The sequence below is a fragment of the Dendrobium catenatum genome, unplaced genomic scaffold, assembly GCF_001605985.2.
Source record: "Dendrobium catenatum unplaced genomic scaffold, ASM160598v2 fragScaff_scaffold_970, whole genome shotgun sequence".
NCBI classification, from domain to species: domain Eukaryota; kingdom Viridiplantae; phylum Streptophyta; class Magnoliopsida; order Asparagales; family Orchidaceae; genus Dendrobium; species Dendrobium catenatum.
The window spans coordinates 439,549-461,792 of NW_021319432.1; the positions used below are offsets into that span (position 1 = coordinate 439,549).

The 22,244-nt window shown below is 33.3% G+C and overlaps 2 protein-coding genes across 2 annotated transcripts; both read right to left on the reverse strand.

The window, feature by feature from the left end:
• Window positions 1–584: 584 nt before the first annotated feature.
• On the reverse strand, window positions 585–1,193 carry LOC110111270 (cytochrome b561 and DOMON domain-containing protein At5g48750). The gene has a single exon (XM_020843055.2). It carries the CDS (start codon window positions 1,181–1,183, stop codon window positions 635–637), a length of 549 nt encoding a protein of 182 aa, XP_020698714.1. The 5' UTR covers window positions 1,184–1,193; the 3' UTR covers window positions 585–634.
• Window positions 1,194–4,122: 2,929 nt separating this feature from the next.
• On the reverse strand, window positions 4,123–22,244 carry LOC110111271 (grpE protein homolog 2, mitochondrial). Its single transcript, XM_020843056.2, has 6 exons — window positions 21,900–22,244; window positions 9,592–9,841; window positions 9,290–9,495; window positions 8,992–9,156; window positions 6,050–6,178; window positions 4,123–4,546 (listed from the first exon to the last, which is right to left on the reverse strand). Exons 1-6 carry the CDS (start codon window positions 22,026–22,028, stop codon window positions 4,469–4,471), a joined length of 957 nt encoding a protein of 318 aa, XP_020698715.1. The 5' UTR covers window positions 22,029–22,244; the 3' UTR covers window positions 4,123–4,468.

Consider the following 22,244-nt stretch of genomic DNA (forward strand, 5'->3'; position numbering starts at 1 on the left):
TCAAATATTTATATACTAATTACAATGTGAAGTAGTTAGATACTAATTACAAATTTATTAAATTTATTATTAATTTAGAAATATAAAATAATTTGTTAATATGACAACTACTTGAGAGTTCATTTAATACTTTCTGTTTATGAAGAGATTATTCTAAACATATGTAGTTCATCGTTCGAAGACCAACAGGAATGTGTCACGTCAGCAATACCGAGCCACGGTACCGAACAGTACCGAGTCGGGTACCGAGCAGGGGGTGACGTGGCGCATTCTGGTTGGTCTCTGAACGGCGTTCGGCGTCTACACAAAATAATTTCACCTGTTTGTTTGTTTATGGGCTTTTTCTTAGCTATTTCATGTACTCATTTAATTAATTTAGGCATGTCAATTACAAGCCAAACTCAATTATAAATATTTCTAAATAAGTAAAATATAAATATATCTATGAAAGCTCAACTCAAGCTCGAGCAAAATCAAAAGAACTATAATAAGATCAAGCCATGCTCAATTCATAACATGTTCGACTCAGCTCGACTCGATTACAGTCCTAAAGCCGAGCAAAACTATTACTGTAATCTCACGTATCTCACACCAAATACCCAAACAAATACAAGCAAAGTTTTACATGACTTGATCAACCAAAGCTTATTGTTCCCACAGACTTCAAATTCTCACCAGAAATTTCATGCCTTTGCGGCAAATCCTTTTCCACTTTATCCCCAACTTGCCATACAACATTCAGCTCGCTAGTATTCCACAACCCTAAAGTAGCATATATAATCATCTCATTATTCACATACTCAGCCAACAAGTTATAAATAGGCAGGGTTAGCTCCCTTGGCGACATTAACGGTGCATAACTGTCGATTGATGTGCCATAGGAAATCATGCTACCATTCGAGTGACGAAAGGCAACAAGGGCCTGTGTGCCAACCATCTTCATCGCGATAGGATTGATACCCCATGCCACCCATCCATGTCGAACCTGTGAAGCACGAAAGGCAGCACGAAGGGTGCCAGGCTTTGGCGCATATGTCCAGTGGAGGGCGGCGTTTAGATGGGGAAGGTCGATGCATGAGGCGAATGTTTCATCGGTTGAAAAGGTGTAGGAGGAGCATGAGTCATCGGCGGAGAGAGAAGGGAGGAAGGAGAGGAGGAGGATGTAGTAGAAAGAGAGAGACATTAGCGGTAAGAGGGAGTTGCACTTAGTGTAGTATTTTACTCAAGAGAAAGAGAGGGAGCAGAGTATTATAGCTTTATAGGGAAACTAAATGGTTGTGAAGTAGTTGAGAAAATTTGTGAGTTTATGTTTACTTGACTAGTTCGATCAGTTGAACTAAGGGGTTTGAAAGGTGTGGAAGGTTTGGGAGGTGTATAGTAAATGAGTTGATTAAGAGGGATGAGTTGGGAAAATAGAGAACATTAGAGAAGAATATAGAGTGCTTACTGGAGATTGGTTGAGTTTGTTGATCAACTGAACTACAGGCCAGTATCAGTATTTGTGAAGAAAACCAAAACAGCAAGTTTTCTTATATGTTCGATCTTAAGACTGTTGTACAACTGGGCCTGCCAGGTAAAAGCTCTTTAGAAAAGAAAAAAAAATATATTAGATGTGAAATATAGAAGTAAAGTATATGTGTTATTGACTCGAAATAATGAAGATGAATTAATAAAATTTATAGCATAAAAATCAGTCAAAGATAGAAAATATTGATTTAAAATTTTATTAAGAAAAAATATCTATCATATTTATGTTTATTTAACGTCTAAATTTATATTTTCTGTTTTCCAAATTATTTTTCTTTTCAACATATACATGCAAATAAAATAAACTTTAATTCTCTTTGATTTTTTTTTTTAGAAGTTTGGACTACTTACGTCAAACTCATACACATTACAAATGTGAGCTTCAAACTTAAGACCTCTTAATTGGTAGTCAAAGTTCCAGACCAACATATCAATATGAGCTTTGTATTTGATCCTAGTGAATTTTACAAACACAATAATTTTTTTTACCTAAAGGATAGAGAATTGTTTAATTTTGTGAATTCAAATATTATCATATTTTGTTGATGATGAACGTTTGAGAATATTTTTTTCATACTTTACAGTACAAATATTAAAAATTTTGTATTAAAAATTTGCTTTAAGAAGCTATAAGAAAGCCATCCCAAATAAAGACTACAATTATTTGGAAAGTTCAAGCAAAACTATAGTACAAAAATTCAAATATTCAATCCAATGCATACACTCAAAATAATCCCTTAACTCTTTATGAAGGACCAAAATAATCTCAATTATATTAAAAGATCGTTTTTTTTCATTATTCTTTAGTATAATTGAGGATCATTTTAAACTTTCATAAAGAGTTATGAGAGGATTTTGAACATTTTCCCATTCTGAAATATACTTCGAGAAAGACTTTTGTCAAGCTAGCTGCAAAATCACCCACATTAAACAAGAACCTATCATCACTATACAACAAATAATCCTGCTGCCTTTGAAGTAAATGCTAGAAGTCATCCACCAGCTGCAGTTGTAGTCTATTAGGATTTCATGACAGTCAGATACAGGGATTTGGGCAAAAGAAGCGTGCGGTTTTTTTTATTTAGGTCATTTAAGGCAAATTTACACACATAATACATACACAAAGACTCGAACTCAAAACCTCTTAATTGGAAGCCTAAATCTAAGCGTGCAGTCTATATATCGTCCTCTTTATGGATTTTGCCAAAGAAGCGCAAAATCCAAAATCCGGCCACAGAATTTAGTTTTGTTCGTGCCTTTGCCGTTCGTGATTCTAGTTAGCGGCTCAGTGAGTGAAGAAGCAGGATTTAATCGAAGAAGATTAACGGGATTTGGCCGAACAAGTACTCTGCGGGCAAAATGAAATTAGAAAAATTTAAAAAAAAAAAAATGGGGTTGGTGAGTTGTTTCAGGTCGACCCTGATTTGAACTGGATCGAGTTCGGATTTGGGTCTATGATCTATTTTTCTAATCGGGTTGAGTTGAGTTTAGTTCAGATCAATTGCTAGCGGATCATTATCGAGTTGGACCTGAAACAGACCACAAAATCCATTTTCATAATCCCAAGCTATTGAGTTAGCCAACCTTACTGAAGTTAAGTTCAAGAAAAATTATATGACGTAAAACAGCTCACTGGTTCAAGTCCTAACTACCAGCCCTTCAAGGCTCCTTCCTACGCTAGAAAGTACAACACCTGAATTTCAACCACCCAATAAGAAATTAACTCCAGTTAAAATAATGAAGCTACGTGAAAAATCGTTTTGTTATGTGATGATACTATATCAATCATGCTTCTAAAAATAACCATTTCATTTCTCCCAAGATAACAAAAGTATTTAGGAAAAGCTGAGTTGGAATAATCTATAAAGTTTTCAAAACACTATTGAGTTTGATGTTGATAGGTTAGAGTAAACTGCGTCTTAAAATATTGCCCAAATAGTTATGCCCCATTCTTCAAATATAAGTTGTTTGATCTCTCACCCCTCTTTGAAAGTCTAATAGAGGAACCATTTAGCAAATCAAAGCTTAATTTAATCTGTAGTTAATCTTTGATGTTTGTTGCCATCTTCTCTGAAGACATATTTCATAGAAATAAATTGAAAAAAAGAAAAGCAAACTAGAATGAGAAAACTGAAAACATTAAGCGAAAGGAAGATAGGAAAAAGAAAACATAGTTCTATTTAAAGACTCATATCCGTAATGAAATTGGTGACTATATGAAAATTCAGAAGGATGTATTAAATTGACATCTATTCTTAAATGATTGTCTAAATCTCAGAGAATACCATATTGAATCATAATAAGTATAGAAAATAGAGAATCTCTCTATTGAGGAATGATGAAATGTCTTCTCAGACATGGTTCAAGCATCTCAACTATAGATAAAAAGTTCTCATCATTTATTCTTGGTTATTATAAACAAAAATCTTTTTTTTTTTTCTTCTAACGGCTTGATTAATCATCCTTAATTTATAAGAATAATTGCTAAAACTAAAGAAAAAGAGAATACATACCCCACATGCAAATCAATGCAATGCTAATAAGTTTGAAAATGATATAAAACACGCAACAATAATTAAACAATAGTTTAAAGTGATAACAAAAATGACCATTCCTCTCTTCATATAAGAAAAAATAAAAATCCATCGAATAAATAAGCTACAGTACCTTATGCGATATCTCATTTGAGAAAAGTCGTCTTAAAGAAAACTTCAGCCAGGCCAGGATCCTCATGCTAAAGAGAGAAATTACCAAATAAATAACAAAAAACTTCGCACATTTAGCTAACATATAGTCATTACTTTGAGAAAAAAATATCAGTGGCTTCATTTCATTACCAAATCCATCCATCCTAAAGCCTCATCATATCAAAAATAAAACAAAAATTAAAATAAAAATAAAAATTGTATGGTGAAGGAGGAAGCAAACTGGCGTCGAGTCTCTAATTTGCATCAGCAGGTGATTTGGTTACAGCAACTTCAGCTGGACGGAGAACGCGGTCATGTATCATATAGCCCGGCTGCACAACAAAATACGATAAAAGGTGGAAAATTAGCAACAACAAATAAAAAAATTGTATAGATGCAACAGCAACAACAACAACAACAACAACAAGCCTTTGTCCCACTACATGGGTTCACCTACATTAATCTTTTTCTCCACTGTGTCTTGTTAAAAGTCAAATTCTCATTTTTTTTCCTTTCTTTTTTTTTCTTGTTAAAAGCCAAATTCTCGTTTAAATCTAATAAATAAAGATCATTTCTAATATTTTCTAACCAAGTCTTTTTAGATCTACCTCTATCTTTCTTAACATAAGTCAAATCTAATACTTCTACTTTCCTAACCGGATCATCGGAAGGCCGCCGTTTTATGTGACCAAATCATCTAAGGCAACTCTCTCTAATCTTATCTTTCACTGGAGCTATTCCAACCATTTCACGTATATGCTCATTTCATATCCTAGCCACTGATCGACCTGAACATCCTTATCTCTGCAACACTTAACTTAAAAAAATAAAAATAAAAATAAAAATAAAAAATTGTATCGATGTAAAAAACAAAAGTAATAAAAGAAGACTGCCTATCTTTAGATAAACAGTAGAAATCGAGGTGGAGGTGGAGGTTTCTCATTTGGTTCTGCCTTTTTTTCTTAAATCTCAAAATAGGTTTGATTTATATGAAAAATGTATTTAAATAATAAACAATTTCATATGCATTTATGGAGCACCTTGTATTTATGTGATATTATGATAATTTTATTCCATATTAAGCGAACACATCAACACAATTATGCTGAAAGAAGCATGAATGGACAACTTCGAATTTCTAATGACCAAATAGCTCTAACTCAAGTGAATATATGCTCTCTGATTCCCCTGGAAGAGGTCATAAGTTCTACCCAAGTATTCATCAGCTCCCTAAGCAAAATTTGATCTGTAATGAATCTTGCATTTCTTTAATTATAACTAGTGTCATGTCTATTTAATTGAAACTGATTATGTACCCTACTTTTAATTAATAAAATCTTTAAGTTTTTTTTTAGGAGGCATGGGGCATGTTCACCAACTTCTTGGTTGAAATTTGATCTAAAACTAGCTTTGTCTCTATAATGGATCTTATAACTTAAAGTTTATAAAATATTTGAAAAATAAAACAATCTAGAAAAAAAAAGCTTCGGATTTCTATTGATCTTGCATGCGAAATTAAAGAACTAGCTTCCTCCAGTTTCAATTTCAATACCAACAGGATAAAGAAAACATTCTAATCCAAGATACTCACATCCCTACATAACTAAACAAAAATTAAATACAAGTCCACTAGATTAATAAAGTTCATAATTTTATTGAGAAAATTCTACAGGTTTTCTCAAACAAGTAAATAAGGGAAGCATGTCGCACAAATACCTTTCAAAAGTTTGTTCATCTCTATTAATGACTTCAGTCATTGCCAAAACATTAGGTATCACATGATAAAATTTTCAAATAAATTCTATAAAAAATATGGAGGTCCGAGAAAGGCATACCTTCAAAACATTAGCAACAACTCCCGGTGGTTTTGACGCATCAGGTGTTTCATAAACTGCATTATGTTGGTTTGGATCAAAATTTTCATTCAACGGATCATATTTCTGAATACCAAACTGTCTGAAGACCTGAAAGAAAAAAAAAAGTATTTCAAGTCCTTAGGATGAACTTTTAGTTAAGTACTTTTCAAAGGGTTGCTTTGAAATATTAAAGAAGATAGAAATATAAAATGCTCAAAAAAGATAGATGAGTCCCAAGATAAATGGGAAGCAAAGCATGACCAGAGAAAAAACAATGGAGGCATGCCCATTCCGAAATTCCTCAATAATAGATCTACATAATATACAACATAGTTCATTGCTCAGATCAATATGATTGTGAAAGCCATGCATCGCCTGCATGAAGGTATTCATGAGACTTGTATACCGCATGTCCCTTAGATATGCAAGAAAGAAGAGTATTTTTTATTCGATTAAATTACCATACTTGAATTTGTATAAAACTAAATCCACTCGAAACAAAAATAACAGATATCGAACCAAATGGACAAGAAAATCAAGAACTGTCAGCAACTCATTTTCTCTTAAAAATGAAATCTTCTGTTAGAACAAAAGTGCAGTTCTAAAAATCAATAGGTTTGCTTTGCAAAAGTACAAAAAAGCATCATATGTCGTGATGGGCATATCACTGGCATGACACTTTTTTTTAATTTTCTAGATATAAATTCCAATGCTTCTTGTTTTGATAAGTTAAAAACATACATTGGAGACACTGCACAAACCATGCCACTCAGATTATGGTAACTATGATTCATCAAATCTAATTTAAAATTTTTAAACATAACTAGTCCCATGACATTAAAAGATTTGACTATAAAATATTAGAAATGACAATTTTTATTAAATTTAAATCAGAATTTGACTCTTAACAAGGCACAATGGAGAAAAATGATTCTTGTAGCCGACTCCAAGTAGCAAGATAAAAGCTTAATATTGTTGTTATTATAATATTGTTATTATTGTATAACTAGTCCTATGACTTTGCAGTTATTTTTCATTGAATAATTCACAACAAGAAGCCTTTTATCCCACTATATGGGGTTGGCTACATGAATCAATTTTCTCCCTTGTGTCCTATTAAGAATCAAATTCTCAATTAAAACTAATAAAAATAGTCATTTGTAATACTTTCTAACCAAGCCTCTTTAGGTTTACCTCTACCTTTCTTAATATAGGCTGAATCTAATTTATCTAGTATTTTAAAAACGACATCAAAAGGCCAACATTTTATGTGACCAAACTATTTAAGGTGTTCCTTTCTAATCTTATCTACACAGGAGCTACTCCAACCTTTAACATATATACTCGTTTAGCATTCTGTCTCTAAATGTAAAACCACTCATCAACCAAAACATCATCATCGTTGCAACACTTAATTTAATTTTTTGCTTCTCTTTTAATGGGCAACATTCTGAACCATAAAACATTGCAAGTCCCACCATCTTATATAATTTTTCAATAAATTTGAGGGATATCTTTCCATCACACAACAGGCATGATGCATTGCTCCATTTCAACCATTTAACTTGAATTCTACTACTAATATCCACATATGTTTCACCATCACTCGAACAACAGACAAAAGATATCTAAAATGTGCACTCTTTTTAATGACTTAATCACCAAATATCAAAATTCGACTATTTTATTTTTTTTTATATCCTTAAATTTGGTGAGTTTGTTCTATGAGAGAGATACCCCATCATTTGTGCAAGTTCTCTATATTCAATACAACTGTCATTCTCTTATTATTAGTCTCATTTGACAAACTTTCACCGATCTAGCTTAAAATACTTTCTAGGTTTTTGTGAGATCATATTGGTTAATCGATTCAACAACGAATACTCATCAATGGGATTGGCTAAACATTTATTTTTGCATTTGTGATAGTTCATATGTTGTGGTCTTTGTTCTTGGCTAGATTTTACGACTATTAGTATCAATCTATAATCTACTCATACTCGTATCAAAATTAAATTTCTTCTATGCTTTATTGCTTCTAATTATAAGCAAAAAATTAAAATTGTTCAAATTCCATTAAGTTAGACCCCCTAAAGGTATTGTGTATAGGCAACAACTTAAGGTTTAAGATTTAGATAGATCTAAATACTAAAGTTAAGTTGCCCAACTCATTTTAAGAAAACTGTTGTCACTAAAGCTATTCCTATAAGGTTAATATCAAATGTAACCCAATCATCCCTTCAATGTAATGTAGCCTTGGTGAACAAAACCTTCTTACATGGGATTGAATGTTTCCTAGTCCCTCACCTACTTATGAATGTATTTGGATCAAATATGATGTGATGCAATTCTTCAAAATGCAACTCATAGTTGATGAATATAGAATGATAAATCCGTGAGGCCTCTCATACAAGGGCCGATCACCAACTTAAGCAAAACCCCCACCCTAGCAGTGTAGCCTAGGTCAACAAAACCTCCTTTATAGTGATCGAATGTTGCCTATTCCACCATCTAGTTAAGAAGCTACTTGGATTAGATTTAGTTTGATGTGTCTCCAAGGAACGTGGCTTGTATAATTGATTCTATCCAATATGGGAGGGAGAGTTGTGCATTTAAGTTTAAAGTCACTATTAATAGATTACTCTTCCAAGCCCAATAGCACTGTTCAAAGAACTCTTACATAATTGCTTCCTAAACCTAAAATTATTATTCAAATGATTGTAGTCCACTAATAATTTCTATAACTTGGAGAATTCATAAGAAAAGGTCAAAAGTCTAGAAACATTATAGTCCAATCATTAAGGGTAATCAGATCCAACTCCAATAAGCAGCCCATTTGTTGAAGATGCAAAATTACTTTATGTTTTCAAGATTTAATGCTGGAGAAAAATATTATATATCCATAAATTAGGCCTCATTACCTCTGCAAGTTGTTTTTCAGTCATTTCAACACCTTCTAACAGAGATTTCAAAAGTGTCACCCCAATATTTTCATTAGTCTGATTGATCTTCGAAAAGTTCTCTTTGACTGCACTAGAAGCTCTTCCAAGATTATCAGCAACATCAAGCAAAGCCTTGGCAAAATTCTGTATTATCCAAAATATGCAAATAAAATCATTTGAAGTCACTTTACACATCTAAATGGAATTTTTTTTTTAAATGAGACAAAATAATGTACAATCATGGAATAACCAACTTACGGGAAATCAAAATCAATACCTGAATTCCATGCTTTTTTGAATTTTCTACCTCACGTTTTGTCCTTGCTAGAACATTTTCCATTTCCGCATAAGTACGAAGAACTTTCTCTTGCAACTTTTCATTCTCCTTTTGCTTTAATTCATTCTCCTTTTGCTTTATTTTCAACAAGTTGTCCCTCTCAACAACAAGCTTTACTAGCTCTTCAACAGACAACACTTCGAGTTCTGTATCAGAGTCAGAAAATACAGTTTTTTTAGTTGTTCTCCCCCTGTGCTTTTTACTAGAATGGTGCTCCACCTGTTCAGAATTTGAACTAAAACCTGCACTATTTGATTGTTCTGGAGCTGTAGAATCACCATTAGCTTCAGTTGATTTGCTAACCACCGTAGCTTCAGAAGTTTTTTGAGAAGGTTCAGATACTTTTGAAGAAGTATTATCCTGGTCCTCAGATGGGATCCTCCTCTCCTTCTCGGTGGCTTGAGGAGATGCAGAAGATGAATAGCCGAATCTTTGAAAGATAGTCTCCTTATGATATGAATGTCTTAGCAGACTCATATTATTGGGTAGCCCCTGCAACAAAGAAAAAAGTACATAGAATGTACACTTATTCAAACATTCTTAAGCACATACTACACGTATTGCTGCAAGGAAAATAAACATGTTGAAGTAGATACTCAAGTTGGCACAATAAGAAAGCATTGCTAGCACCAGATTCTCCATAAATGTACAATAACACCTCATTAATGTAAAACAAGAAATGCATTTACACTTAACCAGCTACAAATAAAGAAAGGTATCACCATACATAACCCAGTACATGAAAACTAAAAGTGTAAAGAAGATTTGCAAAGTACTCCATGTCGAAGGACTAGAAATTCTAAAAAAAAGGTTGTTTCAGCAGCTAAATACTAAAGTAAATGATAATGGGAATTGGATAACATAATAGGTATTTAACACTAATTTTATTTTCCATATCTAATCTATTTTTGAATATTTTTAATAATATTTATTTTTAATTTATTTAACAAAAGAATCAATTTTCTGGACTTCTAGCTAGTCATCTTTAATATCAGGACACTATTTCTTTTTTAATGCAATTTAAAGCATTTAATGAATTTAAAAATATTTCTTATTTTATGAAAAATAGAAATAATTTTATTCTTATATGAGTTCAATTCATATTTATTTAATATGTGCAATTAATATATCATTTCTTTAAATATAATATTATAATGTAATGTCCAATACGTGACGGTCCCATATTTGTAATAATAGACATTTCTTGTGTCCATATCAGTGCATACTTCAGTGATATAAGAGATAAACAAGAAAATTCTAAGAACATCTTTCCACCTATAAATCTCAAAAGACACTTGAAATCTACACAGGAGGCCTAGCCAAGATACAATCTTATACCATATACCTCATCATTTTTAAACCTTATTGATTACCTTTATAGAATAGCTCAAAAAATAAAATGCAAATCATGTTCCAGTTTACATAAATTCCACCAAAAACTATATTGCTACCCGCATATGATAATCCCACATGATAAAGATCGATGAAATGAATGCAATACCATGAACATATTGGAAGAAAGGTGATTGAAATAACAACGCTAAGTTAATCAAAATCATACCAAACACTAAACTATCTTTAAATATATCAAAATCATTTGAATGAGATCTCTAGAATAATGATTATAAATGCATCCCAAACAACATTATACACATAGCATCCCTGTGAAAAAAAAAATTAAAACTACTTAGAACGTTCATGCCAAATCACAAGTCATTAGAGAATTCAAAATTGGCATGCAGGAGGGGAAGCAATATCACATAACCTGAACTAGTAACATTTAGATGTTTCTAATTTACATTTGGCAGTACCATGCAAAAGTTTTAAGATTAAATAGGAGAAGCGTTAATCTCTAAATGATAACGAAGGTAAACATATCAGATTGCATAAATTGCTAAATATTCTGAATGGGTCCAAACGAAGACTGAAGTTCAGAGGTTAACATTGTTGACATGTGAAGCTTATTTTACAACATTGGCATTTACATTAATCGAATCATTCAGCACACCAAAACATAACAAAGATTTGAAAAGTTGGCACTGCTGAATTTGTGCATCAAATCATGCCTCTTATAAAACCAACAATTTCATTAGCAACTTATATAAATAATCTTAGAACATGCAACTGTTAATACAATGTGGTAGATGGATAATTCATTCAGTCTTATTCAAAATTATGCTCCTAAAGACCATTAAGAAATTCAACCAACAACATGGGCATGTATTATGAAATATACTTCGAGTGTCAAGCTAGCTGCAAAATCAACCACAGTAACAAGCACCTATCATCACTATACAACAGTTCCTGTTACTGCCTTAGAATCAAATGCTAGAAGTCATCCACAAGCTGCAATAGGCTATTAGGATTTCATGACAATAAGAACTCAAGTAAAACTAAGCCCCTCATAAACCTGACTATGATACCATTCCGACCTATAATTCCCCAAAAAAAAAAAAATAAGTAAAGTATAATGAAAAAATAACAGCATTACAAACCTTTTTTAAGGAAACAAAAAAACGATCAAACCCACCGATTTGACTGTTAGCATTTTAACAATCTAAGCTCATCTAACAATAGCCGTGTAAGAGTCTCACAAGAAGCAATCTTGTCACTACATGAAACTAGTGCAAAGAAAGCTGAAACGAACTCCCAGCCACAATGACATCCACACACTATCCATCACAGATGAGCCACAACATGAGCACCGAATATCGGCATGGCTCAAAAACCACCACCTATTCCTGTAGGGGTGGTGAAATCCATGGGTAGATGAAGTATTAATGTAAGTTTGGCTAATGTTTGTTAAACCTAGGACATATACAGCTTTTGTGTCGGAAATATGGTTAAGGCTATTATGCTTCAGGGGCACTTTTCATGTTGTGCTAAGAGCATTGATTGCATGTAATCAACCATTAAAAAAGCGGATGAGGCGTCCGCATTGAGTTGCGCCTCAAGTCGAGGCGGAAGTCATGCGTATCGGGGCTTACGCCTCGAATCATCGAGCGAAGCCTACGATTTTTTCGCACGAGGCGTACACATCAAAGCGTAACGCCTCGAGGCAGTACGAGGCACCGCTTCAAAATTTTTTCTTCAGCATATATGTAAATACGATGCAGCCAATTCGTGTTCGCGTATTCGCGTATAGGATTAGGGCTTCCTGTGAGAATTGAAAGGCGAACTGGAGGCAAAGCCGTGAGGGAAAGCGACGAAGCCATGAGGGAAGGAGACGAAGCTGTGAGTGCAGGAGACGAAGCCGTGAGTGCAAGAGACGACGCAGGAAACGAAGCCAAAAGAAATAACGATTTCGAAAGTAGGAAACGAAGCCGAAGTTGTGAGTGCAGGAAACATTCAGACCTCGATTAGGTCGGAAGAGCAGGTGAGCGGTGTTGTGGGCCTTGACTTTGACGTGCAGTAACGAAAGCTTGAATAACTCCTGATTCGGCTTTCTTTCATTCGTCTGCTTAGTACATGCTCGGTACTGCTAGGTATCGCTAGGTACTGATGTTAAGAAGACTTGGATTGAGACAGGAGTGACAATAATGTCAGATGGTTGGTCAGATATTCGACATAGAAGTATTATTAATTTCTTGGTCAACAATCCATATGAAATGGTTTTTCTCAAATCAGTAGATGCTTCAAGCTTTGTAAAGGATGCACAATTATTGTTTGAAATGTTGGATGAAGTTGTGGAGGAAGTGGGAGATGCCTTAGTAGTACAGGTTGTTACTGATAATGCAAGTGCATACAAAGCTGCAGGGAGAATGTTAATGGAGAAGAGGCCTCACCTTTACTGGACTCTTTGTGCTGCACATTGTATTGACTTGATACTTGAGAGGTTGGGACAATTGCCTCAACATAAATCAACCATATTGAAAGTCAAATTCGTTAGTAAGTTTATATACAATCATTCTTGGGTACTCAGCTTGATGAGAAAATTCACTGACAAGAAAATTATTAGATCTGCTGTTACAAGATTTGCTACTACATATTTAACATTGCAGAGATTCAAGGAGTTAAAACAACATTTGGAAGCAATGTTTGCTTCTAAAGAGTGGGATAAAAGTTCATGGGCCAAAAAACAAGAAGGAAAACAAGTTAAAAAGATTGTTATGAAAGACTATTCATTTTGGCGCAGTACAAATTATGTTTTGAAGACAACATGACCATTAGTAAAGATGCTTAGAATGGTTGATGGTGAGAGGGCCCCGGCTATGGGATTTAATTATGAAGCAATGAATAGGACTAAAGAAGACATTGCAAAAGAATTGGAAGGTCAAGAAAGTGCCTACAAATAAATATGGGATATTATAGATGAAAAGTGGGATCGACAATTACACCAATACTTACATGCTGCTGCGTACTATTTAAACCCCCAATTCCATTATGATAAGGATTTTTTTCATGTTGACAAAGAGGTGAAAACTGGTTTGTATGCATATATGGACATACTCATTTCTGAAAAAGACTATCTCAAAGTAATAATCAACTTGAGAATTTTCATTTGAAGAAGAGAATGTTTGAATTTAGAGCAGCACAAGCATGCTATAAAACATGATCTCCTAGTATGTTTATAGTTTGTGTATTTATAATTTTAATGTTAATATTTATGTTCAAGTCCTCTAATTCAACAAATATTCATAAAATACTATATTTGTCTTCATGTAGAACGTTGGTGGGCTCAGTTTGGAGATGATATTCCTGAATTGAAAACTTTTGCAGTTAAAGTTCTTAGCCTAACGTGTTCGGCTTCTGCATGCGAGTGTAATTGGAACATCTTCAATCAAATTCATATAAAGAGAAGAAATCGATTGGCGGCAGATCGAATGAACAAATTAGTTTATGTTATGTTTAACAAAAAACTGAAAGATAGACATCTCAATTTGCAAAATCAAGGAAATATTGAGAATGAAATTGTAATCTGATGATGAATGGACTACTCCTAAGAATGTTGATGTTTCTGAAGTAGAAGTAGAAGGAGAAACTCATATCAATGAAGAAGACAATGAAGCAAGTACCCAAGTATATAAAAGAAAGAAACAAAGTGAGATTGAAGCTTCAAAAAAATTCAAAGGTATTCTTAAATATAATGAATTATTTAAATATAATGAATTATTTTGTATGTTACTATTATTTCATTTTAGAGCTAATGAAACTGATATAGGAGATAAAGGAAAAAATATTATAGATGAAGAAGAGTTTGAGGATGACTTTGACATTAATTATGAATATTATTCTGAAGACAATTAAAATGATGATGAGCCTGCTTTGGGTCTTGATCCTAAGGGGATGTTTTATTTTTAAGTGAGTTTATTTTAAATCTTGTATTCTAGTAATATTATCTTGAAACAAATCTTCAAATTCATAGTTGACATAATATTTTGTTATTTTTTGTCATTATTTATAATATTAAATTAATTTATTTTGATCATTTTGAGGCTTACGCCTCGCCTCGCTTAGAAAAAACGCCTCGATTCCCGATTTCACCTTTTAAAACCTTGCATGTAATCATTTTATAGAAAGGTTCTAATGACTGTAATGGTGATGGGAAAGCTTAATGAAAAAACAAGATTTTTCTTTTACAGGCACCAATCTTCTTGCATCACCATTGCTAGAGTTGTCAGCCAACTCATTGAAAATCATTTATCCTTATCATTTAGTGCTCTAATTGACTCGACAACTTCCATCTTCGCCATCCAGCCCATGGCCAACAACACCCGTTTCGTTAAAATGGGCAAATGTACATCAACAAAAGAGAACAAATCCAGAAATTATCAGCAGGTTTAGCTCCAACTCACCCTCATTGAGGAAAAGAAAGTTCAAATAGCAAATGAACAAAATGATAAAGCCAAAAAACTCCCTACTGATAACAGCATGCAGAAACTAGTAGGATCACCTCCATTTAAAACAATCTGTATTGTCATTCCATGGCATGGTGGCAGCAACACAGACATGAATCCAAAAAATAATAAAACAGCATTATACCTTCTGCAAATTCCCTAATGCGGGCAAGCTTACGCTCATGTCATTTCATATGGATGGTTGAGCGAAAGAATGACACTTATGGCTAACAAAAACAAATCACCTATCCTCGTGGGTTAATTTCATCACCACTTTCACACGCATTTTGTCCCCTCCAAATATCACGATCTATGTGGCAAACTTGCCAAACTAATGCACCCATCCACCATGTCTAATTATCAGTTCAAAGTCTTATCAAATCAAATCACCATCATCAATGAAATCTTCCCCTAACATTGCTTTGAGCCAATTTAAGCCAACCATCCAAAAGGAAGTCCATCAGCATTAACCGTCATCACTCCAGGCTACTGAGTAAGCCAAGCTTATAGAAGGTAAGTTCAAGATAAATTCAAAGACGAAAAACATCTCGTTGGTTCCATGTCTTAACCACCAACACTTCCAAGGCTCCTTCCTACACTGAAAAGTGTAGCATCTAAATTCCACCGACCCTTTAAGAAATTAACTCTAGTTAAAATTATGAAGAAACATGAAAAAGGATTGTGTAAAAAATGAGATGAACAATTCAGCCACAATCACATTTATGAAGCCAAACTATTCACCATGTTGATCAAACCAAACAATGCCCCAATTAAGACTTCTGTCAATATACTTCAATAATCCGACATGCCCCAAGAAACACTATCAAATGAACATGAAATCAATCGCATGATCTTGATTAGGGGTGTAAACGAGTCGAGTCAAGTAGTGACATTATTGAGCTCGGCTTGTCAAATACATAGTCGACTCAACCTCAAGCTCGAGTCAGCCCGCAAGCCTCAGCGGGATTTTTAAAATTTAGGCAGAATTTCAAAATATTTAAATATGTTTAGCATTTATTATTATTTTTTTAAAATATAGAAATATAAAAAATAAATAAAATTATTTTAAAAATATTAATAATTATTCTAGCCGGCTCGCGAGCTCACGAGCCGAGCCTCATCAAGCTCGAACTCGAGCTCGACTCATGAGCCCACAAATAAGTCGAGCTCGAACCGGCTCGGCTCACTTACACCCCTACTCTTGATGGCCAATTAACACCTCGTAGCTTTTTCATTGTGAACTAATATGAACACCAGTTGCAAGTTCTAATAGATAGTGGGTCAACATATATGTTCTAATAGATAGTGGGTCAACACATAATTTCATCCAACAAGGCTTCTTGGAATCCACAAACTTCCTATACTATCCACAACACCATTTCATGCCTTGGTCCGCAATGAAAACAAGCTTGAATGCACAAAAAAAATGCCCGAGGACTCCACTGCTGCCACAAGGAAACCAATTCATGATGGATTTATTCGTATTACCCATTCAAGGTACAGATATTCCTTGGGGTATCATGATTGCAGCACCTATGTAACAACTAACAACATAGAAAATTATAATAGTTAACCATGAGTTTTATCAAGCTAGACCGGTACACTCCAAGTTAATAAATCGGTTGATATCAAACACATACAGTATAACTAACAGTTCAAGCTTACTACCCAAGGATCATTGCTTCATGCTTCAACTCACCACAACCTTGACTGAACAATAATAAGTGAACCCTCTATCCTTCCATCAAAATGCCAAAATGATCACAAAATCTAATTGAATGCCTGAAACACACATATAAATACCCATCCTTATTGGTACAAGCATTTTCAAAAAAATAGAAATTAGACAGTAGTACAAGAAATGCTGCAACTGTGCATCAAACGTGCCAACGCAAGTGTCATCTCTTCCCTTGTTTTGCTCGTTAAAAAAAAAAAGATGGCACCTAATGATTTTTGTATGGATTATAAGGCTCTTAATCAATCGGCAACACCACACATGTTTCACAATCCTATAGTGGACAAAATTCTGAATGAACACCATGAAGCCTGCATTTTTTCCAAAGTAGACCTACATGTCAGCTATCATCAAGTTTACATGGCCTTCACCAACATCAACAAATAATCTTTGGACACATAAGGGCCACTGTGAAATCATTAAGATGCCTTTCAACCATACCAATACACCATCCATAGTTCAAAGCATCTAGAATAAAATTCTTTAATCATATTTAAGGAAATTAGAATAGTCTTTTTTTAACAATATTATTATCTACAGCGGTACATTAGACGATCATATTCTCAATCTCCCAGTCATCTTTGACTACCTCCCCACTAACACGTACCATCTCCATCGCTCCAAATGTTCCTTACCAAACACACAAAATATATTGGTCACACCATTTCTACAGAGGGTATTGCTCAAATAAGGAGAAGATTCATTTTACTTCACTGTTGTAAAAACCGAACTGCACATAGAACAAAAAAATAGGATGTTCAAGATTCAATGGTTCGACTAGGGTTGAATTGGTTGGATGACATAATAAATATTAAAATTATTCAATCTTTAAATTTAATTTAAATTTAATATAAATTTAATTCACAAAAAATCTTATAAACTTAATATAAATTATTGTTAATTTATGTTATATATTTAAACATAATTTATAGTTATAAATTAAATACCAATCATATTATAAACTTGCATCTATAAATTATTGATATTAGAACATTTATCAATAATAAATACATAAATAATTAATTTTTATATGTAAAATTGATTTATTAATTAACTAATTAATTACATAAAAATAAATATTATTAAATTAAAAAATAACTATTATTCATATAAAAAATCATTAAAAACATATTTAAAAATAAGTAGTATAAGTGTTATGAGTTTGAGAATTTCAACATATTTAATCCTATATCACATAGAAACTTTCTCTTAGTATTATTTCTATAATTTTTTTGGTTTCATATATTAGGAACTCTCATAACATGGAAGAGCCATGCAAAAATGCTTGATTGGTACTTTGGCAAATGATTATTATAGGAATTTAATGCTCAATAAATATTAAATATATTAAATTAAATTAATTTATTAATTTTAATATTTTATTTAATATTTATACTAAATTTATTCAGGGACAATAATTGACTGAACCGGTACAAAGAAACCAAGATCGGTTCAACTATTTTGATTGTCGAATCAACGAATAAATTAATTTTAAATTATATTTATATTTAACTTAATAAAAATTCAATAAATATTTAAAAATTAAATTTCAATTAAAATATAAATTTAAATTAAAATATAAAATTAAATATATAAAATGTAAATTTAAATTAAAATATAAATTTAATTAAAATTTAAGTTAAATATTTAAAATATAAATTTAAAAATTTTATTAATTATTTAAAATATAAATTTAAATTATTTAACTTTAAATAAATTTCACTCTTGGTTTCTCCCTCTACCTCCCTCTCTCTCTCTCGTGTTTCTCTTTGTCCGTCTCTATCCATCTCTCTCTCTTCTCTGCTTCTTATATTTTTATTTATTTCTCTCTCTATATCTCTCAAACTAGGACACAACCCAAAAAAATTAAGTTATAAAGAAAAACGCGAAATTGTTTTGCATTTTCTTATTTTTACCAAAAACGCAATGTAGATTTGCGTGTATGATCCTTTTTAAATTTTTTTAATAATGATCCTTCTCCTAATTTAATTTTTAATAATGATCCTTTTTAACTCAAAGTATTAGTGGATTTCTAAGCTTAGCCAGCTACTATCACGAATTTGTTAAAGAAGTTGCAACCATTGTCAGCCCATCAACCAACTAGTCACACAAAGATGCATTCCAATGGAAAACCAACAAGCAATCATTTGAGCAATTAAAACAAGCCTTGGCCAAACACTGATTATGACATTACCGAATTGGACCAAATTATTGTCATTCAACAACAACAATAACAACATCATCAAGCCTTTATCCCATTGATACTTGCAAATCTAGAATCACCATAGATGTAGTTTACATTCATAAATGATAAGCCACTAGCCTTCTATAATGGTAAATTAAATAATCACATGCAATACATCTTCATCTATGTTTACAATAACAAAGTTTGTCACCAAGTAGAGACAATACTAGCTGGGCGCACCCTTCACCATATAAACTAATCAAAAAAGTATTCACAAACACATGACCCACATAATTCAAATAGCAGAACAACAATGATTGTTATTTATACTATTCTGATAAGATTACATAATTGAATATAAGTCAATCAACACGAACAAATTTGCGGATGCCCTAGCTCACGCATTCTAGAAACTAACACTAATTCACCAAAAACAACACAAATATTGGCTATTCTATCCATTCCATCCATCTTACTAAAGTGATCGTGCATACGAAGGCAATTCGTGATAGGCTATACAAAGTTATCAAAGGCTTGAAGCAGCAATGATTAGATATACGAAGATGGATCACAATCTTTTGTACTAAGTGTTTGAAGAGGGAGGTGCGAATCTGTGAAAAATCATCAAAGTTGAGCCTTCCCAATTGCCTCGTGGCATGCCGATTCGATTTGGTGCAAAATAATTAGGGTGGATGGAAAAGTTTAGTTATAAAATAAATAATTAATCATAAACATAAAACTAAATATTAGTTAAAAATAAAAAATAAAATTAATTGATATAAACATAAATATTAATTTTAAATCATAAATCCTATAAAATAAAATTGTGTGCACTATGTGGGTTTTGTGCCATGCGCTACTAGTCAGTCCTATATGTTGCTTCATTTTTAACCCATGAATTTCAACGTTTTCAACCTATGCCATGCACCGCACTATGTCATGCATCATGACACATGCTATTTTACACCATTGGCATGTATGACAACAACTTGAGAGAATCTAAATATGGACTAGCATGCTTTAGGCAAGAGATTTAAGCACTATATATAGTTTTCTCTTGTTTGTTGTCTAATAAGTTTAAATAATATCATTTAAAATAACATGAACAATATCTTGTGGCTACTTTGAGAACATATATCTTAAATCTTGAGTTAAATTTAAAGGCAAATGCAAGCACAAATTTCTTTCATAAATTCTTGGGCTCAAAAAAAAAAAAAAATTTTGCTTGTAATATGTGAAATTAATATTTTTTAATATATTGTGTTGTGCTCAAAAAAACGTGTGCTATGCCATGTGTTATTCATTATGGATCCAATTGGACCTTTGCTCTATGGTACACTATTCGCCATTGACAAGTTTGCCTAATATATATGTTATATTACTATGTAGTGGACAATCCCTAAAAATAAACTAAATTCAAGTCATGGTAAAATAATCTTACAACACTTCATAAAACTCAATTATTGGAATGCCCCCATTTCAAGCCTTATATGGTCAATCACCTCAACCCATCGAACCATATGCCCCTCACATATCTGCTCTCAAAGAAGTTCACAATTCACTACAATAGCGTGTCAAGGTTTTGCCAAAAAAATCCACAAAACTTGTATAGAGCACAACGACGGATGAAACTGCAAACTCACAAAAAAAAAACATCATGAACTCAAATACAATGTAGACATCTCATTCTAGACAAACTCCAACCCTACCAACAGATATCCCTTCAATCCAACCATTACTCAAATCTCAGCATGAGTTATTTCAGGCAATTCGTTGTTACAGAACCCATACGATCAGTCTCCTATAAACAAGATCTGCCAACACATTGCTGAATAAACCTGATGTTTCACATATAATTATTTAAACCATACAAAAAACATTCACAGCTTCATCCATTAGCATTATAACATAGTTAAATCACCCAAATTTTCAACTAGAAAGTATCACCCAATTTTTCAACTAGAAAGTATCATCCAGTCAAGGCAAATTGTCATGGGTAACAAATAGCACTAGAAGCGTCTCGCTCATTGGAAAATCTCGCACCCAAGAATGCCTTTTTGATTTGGAGGAAGACTTAGCACGGATGTATCCTAACATCAACCGTGAGAATAAGATTGTTCTTCCTAAGGATATGAGAATTGATACGAGCACAGTCACGACAACGAACTCACATCAACCATCACAGACTGGCCACACTGTGAATGCCAAACATTGGCGTGGATCAAAGACTTCCAACTGAACAAGGGTAATGATGTGGAAATACATGAGATAATAAAGTATAGATTACTCTAATTTTGGCTTAAAGCTTGTTAGGTCTATGACATGTGCTTTTTCATTGGATAGATGGCTTAGGTTGTTATGATTCAAAGACGCTGGTCATAATATGGTAAGAGCATGCTTTCCTGTAATATAGAGAAAGGTTATATTGGCTGTACTGGTGATGGAATAGATGAATGAAAAAGCAAATAACTTCCTTTTCTTCTGTTATTTCCCACTTCTCCTTTTCCCAAGCAACTTCTTCTCAGGCCGTCCACCTTCTTGCCCCACCGCTACTGGAGTTGCCAGCGAACTCAGTGATTGCCGCTTATCCCTATCAAAAGCTCTCAAAAAAGAGTGACCAATTCAACATTACCTACTAAACAACACTATTAAAACCCAAAAAATATCAAAACGGAACTTTTTAAAGCCTAAACCCTAAACCCTTCAAACGCATAACAACAATTCGTCTTCTTTGGGGCGACAAAACATCAACTCAATGAGATAAAATAAAAATAATTAAGAAGAAAGGTGCACCTTAGACAAGCTCGAAGCAGGCCGACTGAAATCGGAAAAACCATATAGCAACTTCGGGTGCAAGGTAGCGCGAACTAGAAGGAGCTGCGCCTTCGTCCTCGGAATTCGAGAAAGAACCCTCGAAGCCATCTCCTCGTTCAGAGGCCAAGGCGATGGGACGCCGCTATAGAAGCAGGAATCGCACGAACTTGGGACCGAAGAAATGGACGGGGGGAAGATGGGGAAGGTGGCTCTGAAATATAAAACCCCAAACCAAAACAGGCCGGAGGCCGAGCCGCCGGAACGAGGGCATTTTGGCGGGTTGGTTTCGGACCGGGTTTGGTCAACGCTATGGCCTATGGAGGC